At 46.7% G+C, this 19,697-nt stretch overlaps 2 protein-coding genes across 8 annotated transcripts in view; both read left to right on the top strand.

Annotated features, from left to right (window-relative positions):
- LOC147018205 (B-cell CLL/lymphoma 7 protein family member A-like) overlaps positions 1-2,907 on the top strand; it is a 36,428-nt gene extending 33,521 nt beyond the window's left edge. For all 6 annotated transcript variants that reach the window (XM_085897674.1, XM_085897673.1, XM_085897675.1 and 3 more), the window contains exon 6: positions 1,515-2,907. In XM_085897674.1, the coding sequence (XP_085753800.1) occupies positions 1,515-1,623 (109 nt within the window). In that variant the 3' untranslated portion in view covers positions 1,624-2,907. The remainder of the gene's footprint in view (positions 1-1,514) is intronic.
- An 11,746-nt stretch (positions 2,908-14,653) lies between these two features.
- The window catches only part of LOC147018206 (protein NipSnap homolog 2-like), a 35,251-nt gene continuing 30,207 nt past the window's right edge, over positions 14,654-19,697 (top strand). For both annotated transcript variants that reach the window (XM_085897671.1, XM_085897672.1), the window contains exons 1-2: positions 14,654-14,812; positions 19,395-19,543. In XM_085897671.1, the coding sequence (XP_085753797.1) occupies positions 14,727-14,812; positions 19,395-19,543 (235 nt within the window). In that variant the 5' untranslated portion in view covers positions 14,654-14,726. The remainder of the gene's footprint in view (positions 14,813-19,394; positions 19,544-19,697) is intronic.

A 19,697-nucleotide genomic window follows, 5' to 3' on the forward strand; every position in this document is an offset into this window, starting at 1 on the left:
TTGAAAAGAAGAACAAACGAGCGACGTGCACATTTGGTACTTTTGCCATAGTGGTAAGGACCCAGAGGGAGGAGGGTCAAATCCAGCTCAAGGCAACACGATTAAGGATGTGGATGAGAAGCTTGTGGATCCTGAAGTAGTCTAAAGGATTGTCATTAACAAGCTCAAATGAGCTAAGATCCTCGTCCTCTTAATGATAACGTCATAAAAACGAATATGACGTCATTCTGATGTATCAGGTTTGTGATAAATTATCTGTGCTAATGCCCGACTTGATTCCCGCAAACAAAATTCAAACGGCTTGCCTAGTTTCGGAGATAATGATGTAGGCGATTGCCATTAGCGGCGATATTATGACGTCAACTTTATTTTCTAGGAAGACTTTCCAAAATCGGAGATGGTTTCTGCATATACATGGCAAGTTTCACGAAGATCCGATGAAAACTCTGGGTTGTGAAACAAAAAATGTCAAAAAATAGGAATGACGTCATAAAATTGATATGACGTCATAGTGATGTATCATATTGGCGGTAATTCATCTCTGCTAATGCCCTGTTCGATTCCCGCAAACAGAATTCAAAAAGCTTGCCTAGTTTCAGAGAATTTTTAGGCGATTTCCATTAGCAGAGATATTTTGACGTCATAACTTTTTTTTAAGGAGGAATTTTCAAAATCTGAGATGGTTACTGTCTGCGCAGGGTATTTTTACATATATATGCCAAGTTTCGATGAAAACTGTAGACTGTGAAACAAACAAGTTTCAGAGATAATGGTGATATTATGACGTTAACTTTTTTTTCTAGGAAGAATTTCCAAAATCGGGGATGGTTACTGTCTGCGCGTGGGCTTTCTGCTTTCCATGGCAAGTTTCACAAAGATCCGATGAAAACTCTGGGTTGTGAAACAAAAAATGTCAAAATAGGAATGACGTCATAAAAATTGATATGACGTCATAGTGATGTATCATATGTGCGGTAATTCATCTCTGCTAATGCCCTGTTCGATTCCCGCAAACAGAATTCAAAAAGCTTGCCTAGTTTTGGAGATAAATTTTCAGGCGATTTCCATTAGCGGAGATATTTTGACGTCATGACTTTTTTTTCTAGGAGGAATTTTCAAAATCGGAGATGGTTACTGTCTGCGCAGGGTATTTTTACATAAATATGCCAAGTTTCAGGAACTTTCGATGAAAACTGTAGGCTGTGAAACAAAAAAGTCCACAAGAACAACAACGTGAGTAACACTTAGAGATCCTCCACGAGGATCTAAAAATCCACCTTGTCTGGTCGACACGTGATGCAAGTTTATACTTCATGGGTGATTTAAAGCAGCTTGGGTGACATTAAATGTTTACAAAAGCTGAAGTCTGAAATGGAAAATAAAAAATGATGACATCAGAAAATTTAAAGCAGATTTGCCACTTATCATTTATCCTCTCTATCGCTCCCCCTCCCCCACCCCCACCCACCTTCCCCTTTGTGCTTCCTCCATCCCTCCCCTTAATTTTTCTTTAGCACCCTGGCTCCTCAGCTGAAAATTCTCCACCAGCCAAACGCCAACGCTCAGACACAAGTCGCTCTCCACCTGCCAGCTAGCCATACTCGGCTACTCCCTGCCTTCTGACCAGCCAGCATCTCCTTCATCTGCACACCAGGCAGCCAGCACCTGGTCACTCTATTCGCCAGTGATACTCTCACTGCTCTTTGTGTGCTCACCAGGCAGCATCCACTGACTTTGCCTACCAGTAAGCTGGTAATCAACTCTTTTCAAGAAAACTAGCAAGCACTCGAATACTAGCTCTTGTGAAGACTGAAGGGAGTTTTGGGATGAACTTGATGCTTGGGTAATTTTGGTGCTATGTTGAGGCTGGAGGTAACATTGATCATCTTTTGAGGCTGATTGTAAGTTTAATGCTTGAATGATGGTGCGTTTTGTGATTGAGTGAAGCTGAATGAGACTTTGGTGATTTGAGTGAGGCTGAGGTTAAATTTGGACTTTAGGTCAGCCTGATGTGGAGGGGAATTTCGTTTGCTGCTAAGGTGTGACCGTCTGTGATTTTGGTGCTTGGGCAAGGCTGAGGGATAGTTTGGTCCTTGGATGAGACCGAGGATGAGTTTGGCATTTGGACATGACTCAGGACAAGTTTGGCACTTGGGCGGGGCTGGGGGCGAGGTTGGTGCTTTGGCGGGGCTGAGGGTGAGGTTGGCGCTTGGGCGGGGCTGAGGGCGAGGTTGGTGCTTTGGCGGGGCTGAGGGCGAGGTTGGCGCTTTGGCGGGGCTGAGGGCAAGGTTGGCGCTTTGGCGGGGCTGAGGGCAAGGTTGGCGCTTTGGCGGGGCTGAGGGCAAGGTTGGCGCTTTGACGGGGTTGAGGGCGAGGTTGGCGCTTGAGTGGGACAGCCTAATTTTGGTGCTTTGGTGGAGCTAAGTCTGAGTTGGGTGGGGCTGAGAGTGAGATTGACACTTCAGCATGGCTGAGGCTTAAGGGTGAGTTTAGTGGTTGTGGATGAGCGAATTTGGTGTTTGAGTAGTGCTAAAGGCGACCTCGGTTGTGGAGGACCCGAGTGCTTGATTATGGATAGAAGTGACAGAAGCTTGAGCAAGACTCGATATAGTGAGTCGTGGAAGCTCTGGGTGAGCCATTGGAGATTTAGTTGTTGGTACAGCTTGAGTTGACATGTCAAGAATGATGATACCTCGAGGTTTCTGTTTAAATGCCCGCTTTCACGGCGATTTGTGAATGCAAAAGGGAAGGATGAAGAAACACACAGGGCTTGTGCAAAAGCCTTTAAGGGTTAGAGTCTGTTGCAATGCAAACCATATTTTTTGACATTTTTACGTTCGAGTCACTGTGACTTAGTTGCTGTATCTCCTTTAAATGATTTATTTAAAAAAATTTTTTTACAAGTAACTTGTGCTGTGTCATTCATTTGAGGGAGTATAAATGTATGGTCATTCAATGCCGCCAATTTATTTGGAGGACATCGTTTTCTCATGTGATCATGATCATTGGTGAATCATGTTTTGAGTTTGGTCCTTGAAGCCCTCCAACAGTTTACATTTCACTCTAAGTAAGCATTACAGCATCTATGAGCATTTTCATGAAGCACAAGCCTCTGCACATTCCAGCCAAGTACTCACTCTCCAATCTTTGATGACCAGACTAATACTGCGAGGCAAGTGGTGATTGTGCAGACTGACGTAAGCTGTGCAGGCATTTAAATTTCAGCTATGATACTGGCCAAAAGAGTTTGGGCATTTTAAGCACAATACGCGACTTTCAAAATGATGTAATCCACCCCCAGAATGCTCAGTGCACATGCGCAGAAACCCCTAAAACCCACCACGACGAGAGACATATATTGTATGTGTCAGGTAAGGATTGTTCCTGAACATAGCTCAGAGCTTCTAAAATAAGGCAAAAATACGTGGAAAAGTGCCTGAGGGAAAGGGGTGTACCTCTGCACAATGAAATAGATGCATACCAGGTGGCATAGTCTCCCAAAATACAAATGCAAGCCTTTGTCCAAAGAAGCTTGGGTTTTTGCCTTCCCTTTGAAAGCATTATTTATTAACCTCCACCATCTTCGAAGATTGATGGAGGTTACTGTTTTCACCCCTTTCTGTTTGTTTGTTTGTGAACAGTATTACGGAAAAACTCCTCGACGGATTTCGACGAAACTTGGTGGGGGGGGGTTAGGTATGGTCCAAGGATCATGCCATTAAATTTTGGACTTGGTTCCCCCCCCCCAAAAAAAAATTGTTAGAGAAAAAATTTTTTTTTTTGCATTTCTACATGTTTTAAGTGATTTCCAACCCCCCCCCAAAAAAAATTGTTAGAGGAAAATTCTTTTTTTGCATTTATACATATTTTAAGTGATTTCCAACCCCCCCCCAAAAAAGTTTGAGAAAAAAAATTTTTTTTTTACGTTTTCAGTGATTTCCACCCCGCCCCCAAAAAAATTGTTCCCCCCCCAAAAAATTTTTTTTTTGCATTTCTACATGTTTTAAGTGATTTCCACCCCCCCCAAAAAAAAAAATTGTTAGAGAAAAAAAATTGCAACTTTTTTTTTCAACAAATTTTTTTATTTTTTTTTTTATTTTTTTTGCATTTTTACATGTTTTCAGTGATTTCCAACCCCCCCCCCCCCAAAGAAAAAATGTTGGAGAAAAGAACTATAACTGTCAGCACTGTTGACATCATATTTAATGAATAAGATATAAGGTTCACTTGAGTGACCTAGCAGTATTGGTGGCAGAGGTTTTGCACTCTCCCGAGTGCTCCCCCTCGAGTTAACCTCCGCCATCAAAGATGGATGGAGGTTACTGTTTTCACCCCTTTCTGTTTGTTTGTTTGTTTGTGAACAGTATTACGGAAAAACACCTCGACGGATTTCGACGAAACTTGGTGGGAGGGGTTAGGTCTGGTCCAAGGATCATGCCATTAGATTTTGGACTTGGTCCAAAATCCAATATGGCCGCTATGGCAGCCAATTTTAAAAAATATTTGAATTTTTTTTTTTGCATTTCTACATGTTTTAAGTGATATTCACCCACCCCCCCCCCCCAAAAAAAAAATTGTTAGATAAAAAAAATTTTTACAACTTTTTTTTTCAACAAAATTTCGATTTCTTTTTTTTTGCATTTCTACATGTTTTAAGTGATTTCCAACCCCCCCTCCCCCCCCCCGCCCCCAGAAAAAAATTGTTAGAGAAAAAAAATTTGCAATTTTTTTTTCAACAAAATTTCGATTTTTTTTTTTTGCATTTCTACATGTTATAAGTGATTTCCAACAAAAAACATGCCAAAATTATAATTGCGGCTGATTTTGGAACTTCAGGGGAATATACCCACGTAAAATCAATTTCTGTCTCAAGGAATCTAGTTATAACGAATGAATTGAGTATGTAAAAGTTAAAAGTAAAAGGGAAAGTTGCGAACTATAACTCTGTGAGCACTGTTGACGTCAAATTGAATGAATAGGATATCAGGTTCACTTGAGTGACCTAGCAGTATTGGCGGCGGAGGTTTTGCACTCTGCCGAGTGCTCCCCCTCTAGTTGTATCCTGAAAATACAAGGTTTTTGTGTTTGGGTTGTCATCCATGGAAGAGTACAAAACATTACAGCTGTTCCATCTTGTGCCAAGCAGAAAATAGTTTGCTTAAAACATTGCCTCTTCTCATATACAACGTTTGACCTTTTATTAGGAACAAAATGTCAACAGAGTGGACGTGCTACTCACACAAGTTGCCAAGATAATTTAATTATATAATAACCTTTACCCGCTGTGTTTTTTGTTTTTTTTTATCCTGTGGAAGGACTGATATTTTTGGGTTTTGATGGACTGAAGCTTAGGTGCACTGAATGCAGTTGCAACTAGGATGGCACTCGGTAGAGGGTATACCTCAACCATGCTAAACACTTTACGTTTTGTATCCCACTGAGAGGCCAGATCTGGATCCGGACCTGAACCAAAATCGAATCGGCTTGTTCTCGTCACCTAGGAAACTTATCCACCAAGTTTTGTCATAGGTTGTCCACAACTTTTTGAGATATCATGCCACATATCGTTTTTGGCCTCATCTCTCAACAATGAAGAATTACTTTAAAATTAAAAAATTATTGTTTCCAGGTCTTCACCAAAATCGAATTAGTTCATCCTTTTTACACACCCAACCTCTCCACCAAGTTTCGTCCGAATCTGTCGACAACGTCTTTTTTACATATCCTACTCACAAACAGACCAGGGATGGAAAACATACCTCCACCACCTAAGGTGGATGGAGGTTAACTGGAACAGCATGCGGTAGAGCACATACCTCCACCAGACTGAACAGTTTGTTTTGTATCCCACTAATAGGCTGAATCTGAATCTGGACCTGAACCAAAATTTAATCAGCTTGTTCTTGTCACCGAACCAACTCGTCCACCTAGTTTTGTCATAATCTGTCCATTGCTTTTTGAGATATTGTATGATATATCATATTTGGTCTCATCTCTCAGTGGTGAAGAATAATTTAAACAATTATAGTATCCACATCCAGATCTTCAGTAAAATCTAATCCATTCGTTCTTGGCAGACACCCAACCTGTCCGCTATGTTTTAGCTGAATTCTTCCATAGCATTTTGAGATATCGTGCTATATATCGTTCAATGGTGAATCACTCAAAAATTCTTGTATCCGGATCTAGATCTTTACCAAAATCGAATCATTTCGTCCTTGTCACACACCCAAACTCTCCACCAAATTTCGTCTGAATCCGTCCATAACGTTTTGAGATATCCTACTTACAGACAGACAGGGGTGAAAACATAGTCTCTGTCCACCTTCAGTGGCGGAGGTAATAGTGTGTATTCTTCGTGTATCGTAATAGTTCAGTTGTGATTTCTCTTGTCTTTCATTTGTGAGAGAGTACATATGGTAATGAACTCTCTATTTACATGCATACGATATCGTGTTGAAAAGTAATGCCTCCTATTCTTTTTCTCCAAAACAGGAAAAGATATTCGAATGAAATTAAGCACAGTCCATACATTATTTCTTTCCACCACTGGGTGTGAAGTTTGGTGATTCTGATACTGCGGGTCGAATTTACGAAAGGCGTTTAGCGAGCATCTTGCTAACACACGCCTAATCCTTAATCGGTGACAAAAACCATCGTTGTAAGCACTCAGCTAATCACCCATCCAGATAGCAATTTACGAAGGGAAATAAACAGCCGTTTAGTTGTGTGTGTCCAGCTGATGATTAGCCTGCACTGTTAAACACCGCACATATCTCCAACATCCAATCATGATGCACCTGCATAGAATCGCAGCACCACGGACAATTGTTAGAGGGGTTTCAACGCATTGCCCCTCATCGTAAGTTGATCCAGGTCATCTTGCACTAGATTCAGCAGCCAACGAAATGATTCCTTCGAGTCTGCAAATCTGGACAAATTTGATATTGTCATACTTCCCCAGAGGATTGCATCTATCCTCAGATTCTCAATGCATGTCGGTGAACTGCCCTATTGCTGTCCTCTTTGCCTTCTCTTGAGCTAATTCAAGCAAATGAGCCATGTAAACTACCAATTATAAGACACCTATGCTTGTTTCATGGCCTTAAACGCACTCTTAAACATGCTCTCACCGACGTGTAGAAGTTTCTTTGTTATTTAAACGTTTGTGATTAGGTTTTCAACTCGAATTAGATAATCACTCTTCAGTGATTGGCGACTAATTTTGAACGGGTGATCATCTCATGATTAGCGATTCTACGCGTGTCTGACTTTAATAAATTCGACCTGAAATGTTTAATTGCTGCATTAGTCAAGATGGCAGTATGACATTTTCAGTGCTGGAGATGAGAGTTGGGATGACTGACTGGAGATGACAGTTGGGTGCACCATTATGATCCTGAGAGTAAAAGACGGTCCAATGGAGTACCACCACAAAGGATCACCAGCTCTGACTCAATCAGATTTTCATCTCTTCGCCAAACTTCAGAAACACCTTCGTGGAGAACATTTTTCTTCCGTCGACGTCAAGACCACTGTGAAGCGCTGGTTAAGTCAACAGGATGCAGTTCTATTGTGACGGCAACACAAAACTACTTGAGCATGGGAAGGAAGGTGTGGACCGCAGTGGTGATTATGTTGAGAAATAGATGTGTGCCACGGTAGAATAAAGATTAATGTTAGTATCTGTTTCATTTGAATGTCTTTATCTATTTTGAAGAAACAAAATGAGGAGATATTACACGTGTTTGTATAGGGCGAGAAGTTTGATCATCAAGGTGAATATCGCAGTGAGGTGACCTCAATTGATTACCTTTACAACCTGGCTGTGATGTCGAGTGATTACCTTTACAACCTGGCTGTGATTGAGTGATTACCTTTACAACTTGGCTGTGAAGTCGAGCGATTACCTTTACAACCTGGCTGTGATGTCGAGGGATTACCTTTACAACCTGGCTGTGATGTGGAGCGATTACCTTTACAACCTGGCTGTGACGTCGAGCGATTACCTTCACAACCTGGCTGTGACGTCGAGCGATTACCTTTACAACCTGGCTGTGACGTCGAGCGATTACCTTACAGCAGTGGTTCCCAACCTTTTCTATGCCCCACACTCCTAGGAAATGTTCGATTCATGTTCGCACCCCCTATAAAAGTGATATCACATTTGAAGATAAAGAAGTCTAATTTATAATTATTGAACCACATACAATACTGCAGGTGAACAAATTGAACTTAAAAAATAAGCTTTTACCTCGGTGCATAAAATGCAAGTATAAATTGAGCAATTCTATTCCAATTTATTCAGAAAAAATTGTAAACGGTAAAATCAATCCCAATAGTGAACATAAAATTCTATGACATCTTTGCTCCTGCTTCTCATTCACGATTTTGTCAAAATGTGGAACTTTTTTGCTGACTGCGATCTGTAGGTCTGCGCTGTGGATTCAGGCGATTCCTAGATTTTGTCTTGATTGACAAAAGAGAACTGAGTCCACATTCACACAAGTAAATTGTTGCAAATGGAATGAGGACGTGGAGTGCGTTTCCACCAAGTCTTGGGAACATATCCATTGCTGCACACCAAAACTCCTCCAAAGTCTTGCTTTCAAATTGCATTTCAAGAGTTCGATTTGTCCGCAAATCAATAAGCTCTTCTTTCAGCTCTTCATCATCTGATATTTTCTCCAAATTATAAGAATATGGATTCATGATCCATTCTTCTGAAATCTTCAGGTCTCCAGCAAGAAAATATCCATCAAACGATTCTGACAGCATTTCCAAATAAGCCACAATTTCTTCACGCACAGTCGGAGTTATGGATCCAGCATCATCAACCATCTCTTCTCGTGAAGGAAAATTTGAGAGACTGCCTCTTTCCATCCTTCGACGCCAAAGATGTAACTTTTCTTTGAAGGAATTCAACTTTTCACAAGCCTTCAATATGTTTATCCCTTTTTCCTTGAAGAGAAATACTCAGGTCATTCATACGAGTGAAAATGTCAGCTAAGTAAGCCAGCATTTGGGCGAATTCCTGTGATCCCAATGCCCCAACCAGATCACATTCACGCTCCTCCAGAAAAAAAAAAAACTTTGATTTCTTCCCGCAGTTCAAAGAAGCGGGTTCGAAGTTTGTACTCGTGACAACCAACGGACTTCTGTGTGGAAAAGCCAAACTGAATGTTCACAACCCAGATCCTCACAAAATGATTTGAAGATGCGATGGTTCAAAGCTCTCCCCCTGATCCAGTTGTTGATCTTCACACAAGTATCAAGCAAGGACCTTCTTCAAATTTGGAGGCAATGTTTTTGATGCCAAAGCATGCTGATGATGAAAACGATGGGTAACTTGCAAGTCTGGAATCTCCTTTTTCATCAATGCAGAAATTTAAATAGTACTCAAAACACGTTTCTACACTGTTTTACAATTAACTGATGTCAAATATAAAATACTAACTTCAAGACGATAAAACAAGAAATTGTTAAATTACCATTATTCCGCAAAAGTGCCTAAATACTAGTTTTCCGAAAGTTTATAATGTTCACGATTAAATTCTATTGATAAAGTGTTCACCAGTGGTAGTACTCAATAATACGGATGGCGGTCAACGTGCTAAGATAAATCACACTCAGTATGGAGACACAGTGCAAATTTGTAACAAGCTGCAACAGTTTTCCAGCCCATCACCGGGTGTACTACAACCAGTCACTCGCTCGTAAAAATGAACAAAGACAAATATCTTACTCCGACAATGTAGGCATAATGATGTACAATGATTGTCAGATGTTGCGTTATAATGCTTTTAAAAGCAATACTCTGACAATCAGTTACTTTACTTGTATGTTAATTCTGTTAGATTCTCCTTTTGATTATAAATAAATAAATTTTTTCTTTTTCATTTTTCTTTTGACAAACACTCGGAAACGAGATTACTATCTACGCAATACAACCACCGACGACCACTTCTCATGGCACACTGACAGCGGGCTGAGTGATGACTCGTCACTCAAGGAAACAACCCACTCTTTGTCGCACCCCCTGAAATTCCATCTCGCACCACCAGGGGGTGCGGGCACCCCAGGTTGGGAACCCCTGCGTTTCAGCCTGGCTGTGAGGTCGAGCGATTACCTTTACAACCTGGCTGTGATGTCGAGCCATTACCTTTACAACTTGGCTGTGGCGTTGAGCCATTACCTTTACAACCTGGCTGTGGCGTTGAGCCATTACCTTTACAACCTGGCTGTGATGTTGAAACAATACCTTTACAACCTGGCTGTGATGTTGAGCCAATACCTTTACAACCTGGCTGTGACGTCGAGCCATTACCTTTACAACCTGGCTGTGACGTCGATCCATTACCTTTACAACCTGGCTGTGACTTCGAGCCATTACCTTTACAACCTGGCTGTGATGTTGAGCCATTACCTTTATAACCTGGCTGTGATGTTGAGCCATTACCTTTACAACCTGGCTGTGACGTCGAGCCATTACCTTTACAACCTGGCTGTGACGTTGAGCCAATACCTTTACAACCTGGCTGTGACGTCGAGCCATTACCTTTACAATCTGGCTGTGACGTCGAGCCATTACCTTTACAATCTGGCTGTGATGTTGAGCCATTACCTTTACAACCTGACTGTGACGTTGAGCGATTACCTTTACAACCTGGCTGTGACATCGAGCCATTACCTTTACAATCTGGCTGTGATGTTGAGCCATTACCTTCACAACCTGGCTGTGATGTCGAGCCATTACCTTTACAACCTGACTGTGACGTTGAGCGATGACCTTCACAACCTGGCTGTGACGTCGATCCATTACCTTTACAACCTGGCTGTGGCGTTGAGCCAATACCTTTGCAACCTGGCTGTGATGTTGAGCCATTACCTTTACAACCTGGCTGTGACGTTGAGCCATTACCTTTACAAACTGGCTGTGACGTTGAGCCATTACCTTTACAACCTGGCTGTGATGTTGAGCCATTACCTTTACAACCTGGCTGTGACGTCGAGCCATTACCTTTACAACCTGGCTGTGACGTCGAGCCAATACCTTTACAACCTGGCTGTGACGTCGAGCCATTACCTTTACAACCTGGCTGTGACGTCGAGCCATTACCTTTACAATCTGGCTGTGACGTCGAGCCATTACCTTTACAATCTGGCTGTGATGTTGAGCCATTACCTTTACAACCTGACTGTGACGTTGAGCGATTACCTTTACAACCTGGCTGTGACGTCGAGCCATTACCTTTACAATCTGGCTGTGATGTTGAGCCATTACCTTTACAACCTGGCTGTGATGTCGAGCCATTACCTTTACAACCTGGCTGTGACGTCGAGCCATTACCTTTACAACCTGGCTGTGACGTCGAGCCATTACCTTTACAACCTGGCTGTGATGTCGAGCCATTACCTTTACAACCTGGCTGTGATGTCGAGCCATTACCTTTACAACTTGGCTGTGAGGTTGAGCGATTACCTTTACAACCTGGCTGTGGCGTTGAGCCATTACCTTTACAACCTGGCTGTGATGTTGAGCCATTACCTTCACAACCTGGCTGTGATGTCGAGCCATTACCTTTACAACCTGGCTGTGACGTCGAGCCATTACCTTTACAACCTGGCTGTGATGTCGAGCCATTACCTTTACAACCTGGCTGTGACGTCGAGCGATTACCTTTACAACCTGGCTGTGATGTCGAGCCATTACCTTTGCAACCTGGCTGTGACGTCGAGCCATTACCTTTACAACCTGGCTGTGACGTCGAGCCATTACCTTTACAACCTGGCTGTGATGTCGAGCCATTACCTTTGCAACCTGGCTGTGACGTCGAGCCATTACCTTTACAACCTGGCTGTGACGTCGAGCCATTACCTTTGCAACCTGGCTGTGACGTCGAGCGATTACCTTTACAACCTGGCTGTGACGACTGATTTACCGTCACAATCTGGCTGTGATGTCGAGTCAATCATTCTGCTCCAATTTCACATGCAATATGTAAACAGCTTCTAATACTTCTTCGTTGTAATGACAGACCTTCCTATTGCGATCAAGTTTGTTTGTGAAGCATAATGTTACGTCATAAAGTTCTGCAGTAAAGAGACAGAGCTGAGGGTCGGAGGCGGAACCTTGGGGAGACATCTCCTTGGGAGACGAGGCGGAGCCTGGGGAGAGTTGGCGGGGCATGGGGAGACGAGGAGGGGCCTTGGGAGACGAGGAGGGCATGGGGAGACGAGCTGGAGCCTGGGGAGAGTTGGCGGGGCATGGGGAGACGAGGCGGAGCCTGGGGAGACGAGGAGGAGCCTGGGGAGACGAGGAGGAGCCTGGGGAGACGAGGCGGGGCCTGGGGAGACGAGGCGGAGCATGGGGAGACGAGGGGAAGCCTGGGGAGACGAGGCGGGGCCTGGGGAGATGAGGCGGAGCCTGGGGAGACGAGGCGGAGCCTGGGGAGACGAGGCGGGGCCTGGGGAGACGAGGCGGGGCCTGGGGAGACGAGGCGGGGCCTGGGGAGACGAGGCGGAGCCTGGGGAGACGAGGCGGGGCCTGGGGAGATGAGGCGGAGCCTGGGGAGACGAGGGGAAGCCTGGGGAGACGAGGAGGAGCCTTGGGAGACTAGGCGGGGCCTGGGGAGACGAGGAGGAGCCTTGGGAGACGAGGCGGGGCCTGGGGAGACGAGGAGGAGCCTTGGGAGACTAGGCGGGGCCTGGCGAGACTAGGCGGGGCCTGGGGAGACGAGGCGGAGCCTTGGGAGACGAGGCGGGGCCTGGCGAGACGAGGCGGAGCCTGGGGAGACGAGGGGAAGCCTGGGGAGACGAGGCGGGGCCTGGGGAGACGAGGCGGAGCCTGGGGAGACGAGGCGGGGCCTGTCGAGACGAGGCGGGGCCTGGGGAGACGAGGCGGGGCCTGGGGAGACGAGGCGGAGCCTGGGGAGACGAGGGGAAGCCTGGGGAGACGAGGCGGGGCCTGGGGAGACGAGGCGGAGCCTGGGGAGACGAGGCGGAGCCTGGGGAGACGAGGCGGGGCCTGGGGAGACGAGGCGGGGCCTGGGGAGACGAGGCGGAGCCTGGGGAGACGAGGCGGAGCCTGGGGAGACGAGGCGGGGCCTGGGGAGATGAGGCGGAGCCTGGGGAGACGAGGGGAAGCCTGGGGAGACGAGGAGGAGCCTTGGGAGACTAGGCGGGGCCTGGGGAGACGAGGAGGAGCCTTGGGAGACGAGGCGGGGCCTGGGGAGACGAGGCGGGGCCTGGGGAGACGAGGCGGAGCATGGGGAGACGAGGCGGAGCCTGGGGAGACGAGGCGGAGCCTTGGGAGACTAGGCGGGGCCTGGGGAGACGAGGCGGGGCCTGTCGAGACGAGGCGGGGCCTGGGGAGACGAGGCGGGGCCTGGGGAGACGAGGCGGGGCCTGGGGAGACGAGGCGGAGCCTGGGGAGACGAGGGGAAGCCTGGGGAGACGAGGCGGGGCCTGGGGAGACGAGGCGGAGCCTGGGGAGACGAGGCGGGGCCTGGGGAGACGAGGCGGGGCCTGGGGAGACGAGGCGGGGCCTGGGGAGACGAGGCGGGGCCTGGGGAGACGAGGCGGGGCCTGGGGAGACGAGGCGGGGCCTGGGGAGACGAGGCGGAGCCTGGGGAGACGAGGGGAAGCCTGGGGAGACGAGGAGGAGCCTTGGGAGACTAGGCGGGGCCTGGGGAGACGAGGAGGAGCCTTGGGAGACGAGGCGGGGCCTGGGGAGACGAGGAGGAGCCTTGGGAGACTAGGCGGGGCCTGGCGAGACTAGGCGGGGCCTGGGGAGACGAGGCGGAGCCTTGGGAGACGAGGCGGGGCCTGGCGAGACGAGGCGGAGCCTGGGGAGACGAGGGGAAGCCTGGGGAGACGAGGCGGGGCCTGTCGAGACGAGGCGGGGCCTGGGGAGACGAGGCGGGGCCTGGGGAGACGAGGCGGAGCCTGGGGAGACGAGGGGAAGCCTGGGGAGACGAGGCGGGGCCTGGGGAGACGAGGCGGAGCCTGGGGAGACGAGGCGGAGCCTGGGGAGACGAGGCGGGGCCTGGGGAGACGAGGCGGGGCCTGGGGAGACGAGGCGGGGCCTGGGGAGACGAGGCGGAGCCTGGGGAGACGAGGCGGAGCCTGGGGAGACGAGGCGGGGCCTGGGGAGACGAGGCGGAGCCTGGGGAGACGAGGGGAAGCCTGGGGAGACGAGGAGGAGCCTTGGGAGACTAGGCGGGGCCTGGGGAGACGAGGAGGAGCCTTGGGAGACGAGGCGGGGCCTGGGGAGACGAGGAGGAGCCTTGGGAGACTAGGCGGGGCCTGGCGAGACTAGGCGGGGCCTGGGGAGACGAGGCGGAGCCTGGGGAGACGAGGCGGGGCCTGGCGAGACGAGGCGGAGCCTGGGGAGACGAGGGGAAGCCTGGGGAGACGAGGCGGGGCCTGGGGAGATGAGGCGGAGCCTGGGGAGACGAGGCGGAGCCTGGGGAGACGAGGCGGGGCCTGGGGAGACGAGGCGGGGCCTGGGGAGACGAGGCGGGGCCTGGGGAGACGAGGCGGGGCCTGGGGAGACGAGGCGGGGCCTGGGGAGATGAGGCGGAGCCTGGGGAGACGAGGCGGAGCCTGGGGAGACGAGGCGGGGCCTGGGGAGACGAGGCGGGGCCTGGGGAGACGAGGCGGGGCCTGGCGAGACGAGGCGGAGCACCCGGATTGTTTTTACGTTTATAAATAAGACGAGTAAGATGGCGGCGCCCGTGGTCGCGTGTCGCTGGATTCACCGGGCGCTTTTGGTGGGATTGGCTGAGCCTGGAGGTCGCGGTGTTGTGCGGTAAGTTTGGTACAAACTGTAAGTGAAGTCACCTGATGACTCCCGGGTTAAGAAGGAAGTTGTTGGTTCAGTCGGGTTGGATCGGCGTATTTAGCGGTCACTTCGGGCATTTCGTGTGTTCGGAGTGCGGGAAAAGTGCTCGGGACATCCCCCTGGAACTGGACCCGTGTTCCGTATGTCAAACGTTTCTCGTACAAATGTCTGGGTGTTCAACTTGCGGAGTTTGATAAACGCGGAACAAGTAGTTAAACCATTATCTCATGAATGGAGAAGTGGTTGTTGGAGCTCACAGCTGCTGTCTTCACTCGAGAATCCAATGACCCCTTATTATACATGTGATCCCTTCGAACGAACAAACATTCATCAGATTTCGTAACGATGTCGTTGGTGCGAAAATCAAAACGACAAACAAAACGGCATTTAACTGGAAGGGCACTCGGCCGAGCGCACAACCTTCACCACGTGATGTCTGATCCAGTGGAACATATCGGGCACAATCAATACAAGTTTGAAATATCATTCCATCCAGTACCATGTCGTTTTTAACCCTGTCTCTCAATGGTGAAGAATCACGAAAAAAATTCGAGTCGTCTGATCCAGATCCGGATCTTCAGCAAAATCTAATCAGTTCGTCCTTGTCACACACACAACCTGCCCACAAAATTTCATCCAGATCCGTCCACAACTTTTTTGAGATATCCTGCACACAGACAAACAAACATGCAAACAAGAAAAATTGACCTCGTGCAGAGCATGATTCTTGCAAATTCCATCCCCCTCCAAAGTTTGCCATGGATACATCAAATTGTCAATTTCATTAAGATTAAAATTCACAATATTAATCAAAGCTCAGGTCAATCGGATGAAAATTGATTTTTCAGATAAAAATTGATGATTTCAGGAGTTTGACCTTGAGTCGACCTGACCTTTTTGACCTCAAAAATAGTTGGTTTTCCCAATTCAGTGATGCAATATGCAAATCTTGATCACATTTCAAGTCAAACGGATTAAAAAATGACGATTTCAGAAATTTGTCCTCAAGATGACCTTTGACCGCAAAATAAATAAACTTCTCAGTTAAGATTACCTCGACAACTTGGTAAAGTTTCATGACGATCGGTTTAGAATTGTGACCTGCAGGCGATAGACAGACAGAGACAGACAGACAGGCAAACAGACAGAATAACAAAATCGACTGATCAATATACTTGAAAAATCTTCGATTTTGCAAGTAACAAACAGAGGGGTGAAAACATAACCTGTTTCACCTTCGGTGGCGGAGGTAATCGGCCTGGCGGAGGTATGCACTTTCAATTCTGTCTGTTTGTTTGGATGTCAATCGCCTGCAGATCACATTTTTACTCCAACCTTCACCACCTGGTAGAGGTAGTGAGTGACAAGCTGTATGCCTATTGTTTTTGAGGGCAAAGGTCAAGGTCACAAATCGTCAATATCCAACCGATTCACAATATATATATATATATATATATATATATATATATATATATATATATATATATATATATATATAACCGGGCGTAGTGGCGTGCGCCTGTAATCTGGCTACTCGGAGGCTTGGGTTGGAGGATCACTTGAGGATGGGAGCCCTGCGCTGGGCCGCTCTTTGAGAGGGTGTAGGGCAGCCCAGAATCATGGCGAAACCCAATCCTTATCCCTGTGTCGTAAGAGGCGACCAGGGTTGCGTCAGGAAGGGCATCCGGCGTAAAACCTATGCCAAATCAGTATGCAGATCATAACGGATGATCCGCTGTGGCGACCCCTAACGTGAGTATATATATATATATATATATATATATATATATATATATATATATATATATATATATATATATATATATATATATATATATATATTGTTGACTCAGGGGCGAGAAGACCACGATGGAGGGGGGGGGGGGGGTGGGCTCCCTTGCGTTCCCGCCAGACTCTCCAGAATCGCAAGCCATCGCACACGGATAACTCCGTGACGTGGCGTGTCGCTAATCGACCATGAACGCCAACTCAACCACGTGACTTATGGTCCTCCGTCTACTGGATACCGGTTACCTAATTGTCACGTGATCTAATTACTGGGAGACATGCCCTCGGTACACCTTGTTCAAACCGGATCACCTTACCGGATCAGATGCAGCTGAGTGTAACTGCTAAGGACGTACAGACCAGAGAACAGGTCGTTGGGGGATAACGTCCCGGCGAAGCTAGGATACGGACCATGCTGGATCAATGAAGGAAAAGACAAAAACGAGCTGGGAACATTTCTGTACAAGTATTTATTTACAATTAAGCGAGGAAAGGTATGTGGCACAGTAAGTGGGGTTTATTGGTATGTGCAGCAGGGATAGCAAGGAATTTGTGGGGTGTGACAAAAAAATGACCGTTTTTACAGCCATTTTTCCCTGCTGTGCAGGGGTTGGCTTTTTCTTGAGGCAATGTTTTATGGCCGGATGCCCTTCCTGACGCCAACCCTGGTCGCCTCTTACGACACACAGGGATATGGTACACCTATTCTAACCGGGGCATACATCGGGACCAGTACACTGTTACTCATTTCGCCGACCTCAGAAGGATGACAGGCTGAGTCAACCCCCTGGTGTTAATTCAGCAGCCAACGGGGCTTGAACTCAGGACCCTGGGATCCCAAACCACCACCCTAACCACTAAGCCAGGGTGTGACAAAAGGCAAGCAATTTACAAAAGCAGACACAGAGCAGACTTATTCCGTTATATCTTCTACAATCAACATATGCTACGACAGGTGCCCACACAACATACACATACACATACACATACACATACACACAGTGGCCTGTATTCATCCCCCTCCAAAGTTTTCATATTTCGATGCCTCCTGAGCTTATTTCGTGATTCTTTCAAATCAAACTTAGTACAAAATACAGGAGAATCCTAGATGAAAACCTGCTTGAGTCAGTCATGAATCTGAAATTGGGTAGGAGATTCACATTTCAGCAGGACAATGATCTGAAACACAAAGTTAATGCTACACTGGAGTGGCTGAATAAGAAAATAAATGTTCTTGAGTGGAACCAGTGAAAGTCCTGACTTGAATCTAATTCAACATTTATTGTGGGACTTTACCATTGCAGTCCATTGACGATCCCCATCAAACTTGGCAGAACGAGAGCAATTTTCATGTGAGGAATGGGAAAATATTTCACCATCCAGCCAGTCATTCCGTCAGTGAGTCAATAAACACTCGGATCTTCTCCAAAACTACACACGATTTTGATGAAAATTGACCACAACCTTCATCACTCATAATGTACTAAAGTTTGTTCATGGCATTAAAAAAAACAAAAAAAATCAGGGTCTAGATTGGTCAAAGTGCATCCAGGTTTTACCTCACAATTTTGAGGAATGTCCTCACTTTTACACACAATTTTGAGGAAAGTTAACTTCAACCTTCATCACCCGTGATGCTGTAACTAATGATCCTATTTTCACCAAACTTTGTAAAACTTCTGAGGATCAAGGCCTCCCGATGCCTTGCAAATCCCATCAAAAAATTGCACATTAAGTAGATCAATTTAAAGGTCAACATGATTCTGGGATTGCTACTTTTGATTTCTTCTCAAAAAATGAATCTGATTTAGATGCAACTTCGTAGGAATCATCTCTGCATGGTGCTTTTCCAAGTTTGTTCAAAATATGAGCTAATTTGCTTATTTTGTGGGTCATCCACACCTCCCAGTGATTTCCTTGTCCACCAGATGAGCACAGGGGCATTGCCATTGTTTTTTCACAAGATTTGGGATTTTTCCCAGTCGTTTTTTTTCGTTTCCCAGTTTTTTGCCAAAGCATATCCATCGTGACGTGCACACCTGCCGCACACACTTGTAAGCTGAGAAATATGATTTTTGTCTTTACAAAGTCGAGGCTCATGGAAGAGCAACAAGTCGTGCACCTGTGATGGATGGTGAGACCCACATCATAACCCCCCCCCACCCCCATATGGTGCCATTTTATTTTTCATACCTGCATGTATAAATGATACTTTGTTGCTCCAACCATCATAAGTGGCTCCAATCTCAAACAAATATTCCCTCCAGTCCCTTGTGATTGCTGCCCATATCTGTGTCACCCTATCCTTCCACACTTACCTCAAACAATTGCACTCATGTGAATCCCCTGCACCACCCTCCCACCTGCCAGGTGTATATCCCTGTGTACTCTCTCTCTCTCTCTCTCCGCACTGCTCTGCAGTCGGTCTATTGACCTTCTGCCTTTACACTGTCGGCTCTTCCATGAGCCTCAACCACTGTATGCTTAAAATTATTGATTTTTGTTGTAGGGCATTGTGACACAGCACACTGGTAAGGGTGCAGGACATTATTGGTATGAGCAATACAGTATAACGGTAGAATCACCTTGTGGCGAAGGAAAACACTTGAAGTGTCTTGGCACTCTCTTAGTACTTTTCTTTTTTGTACGATTTCATTTTGCATGCTTAATTGTACCTGATAGGATCGACAGTTGCTCAGACGTAAAGTTTGGTGGGTTACTCGCTAATGCATTGTCATTTGTACGTAAATGCCATTGCCAGACGGTGGTTGGGGACATCCGCTCCTGCACCTGGAAGGGCAAAACCTGGCTGGCTTCGCACTCTACTCCCACCCACAGTGGACTCCCGCACCGATACCCACTCCAACCTGCTATCCAAGACTGAGAGCAGCAATTTGTACAAGCTGCAGAGTGAGTTTGAGAGGGACAATGTATGTGTGTACCACACAACAATCACAAATCAACCAGACTACCTCACCGACACCACTTTTAAAGGGGACATTGTGAGGGTGACAAGCAAGGCAAATATAAATTATGCAAATTCCCCCTCCTCCATTGATGCATT

This window comes from Eptatretus burgeri, chromosome 10 (genome assembly GCF_056783735.1).
Source record: "Eptatretus burgeri isolate ZD-2024b chromosome 10, Ebu_testis_v1, whole genome shotgun sequence".
Lineage (NCBI taxonomy): Eukaryota > Metazoa > Chordata > Myxini > Myxiniformes > Myxinidae > Eptatretus > Eptatretus burgeri.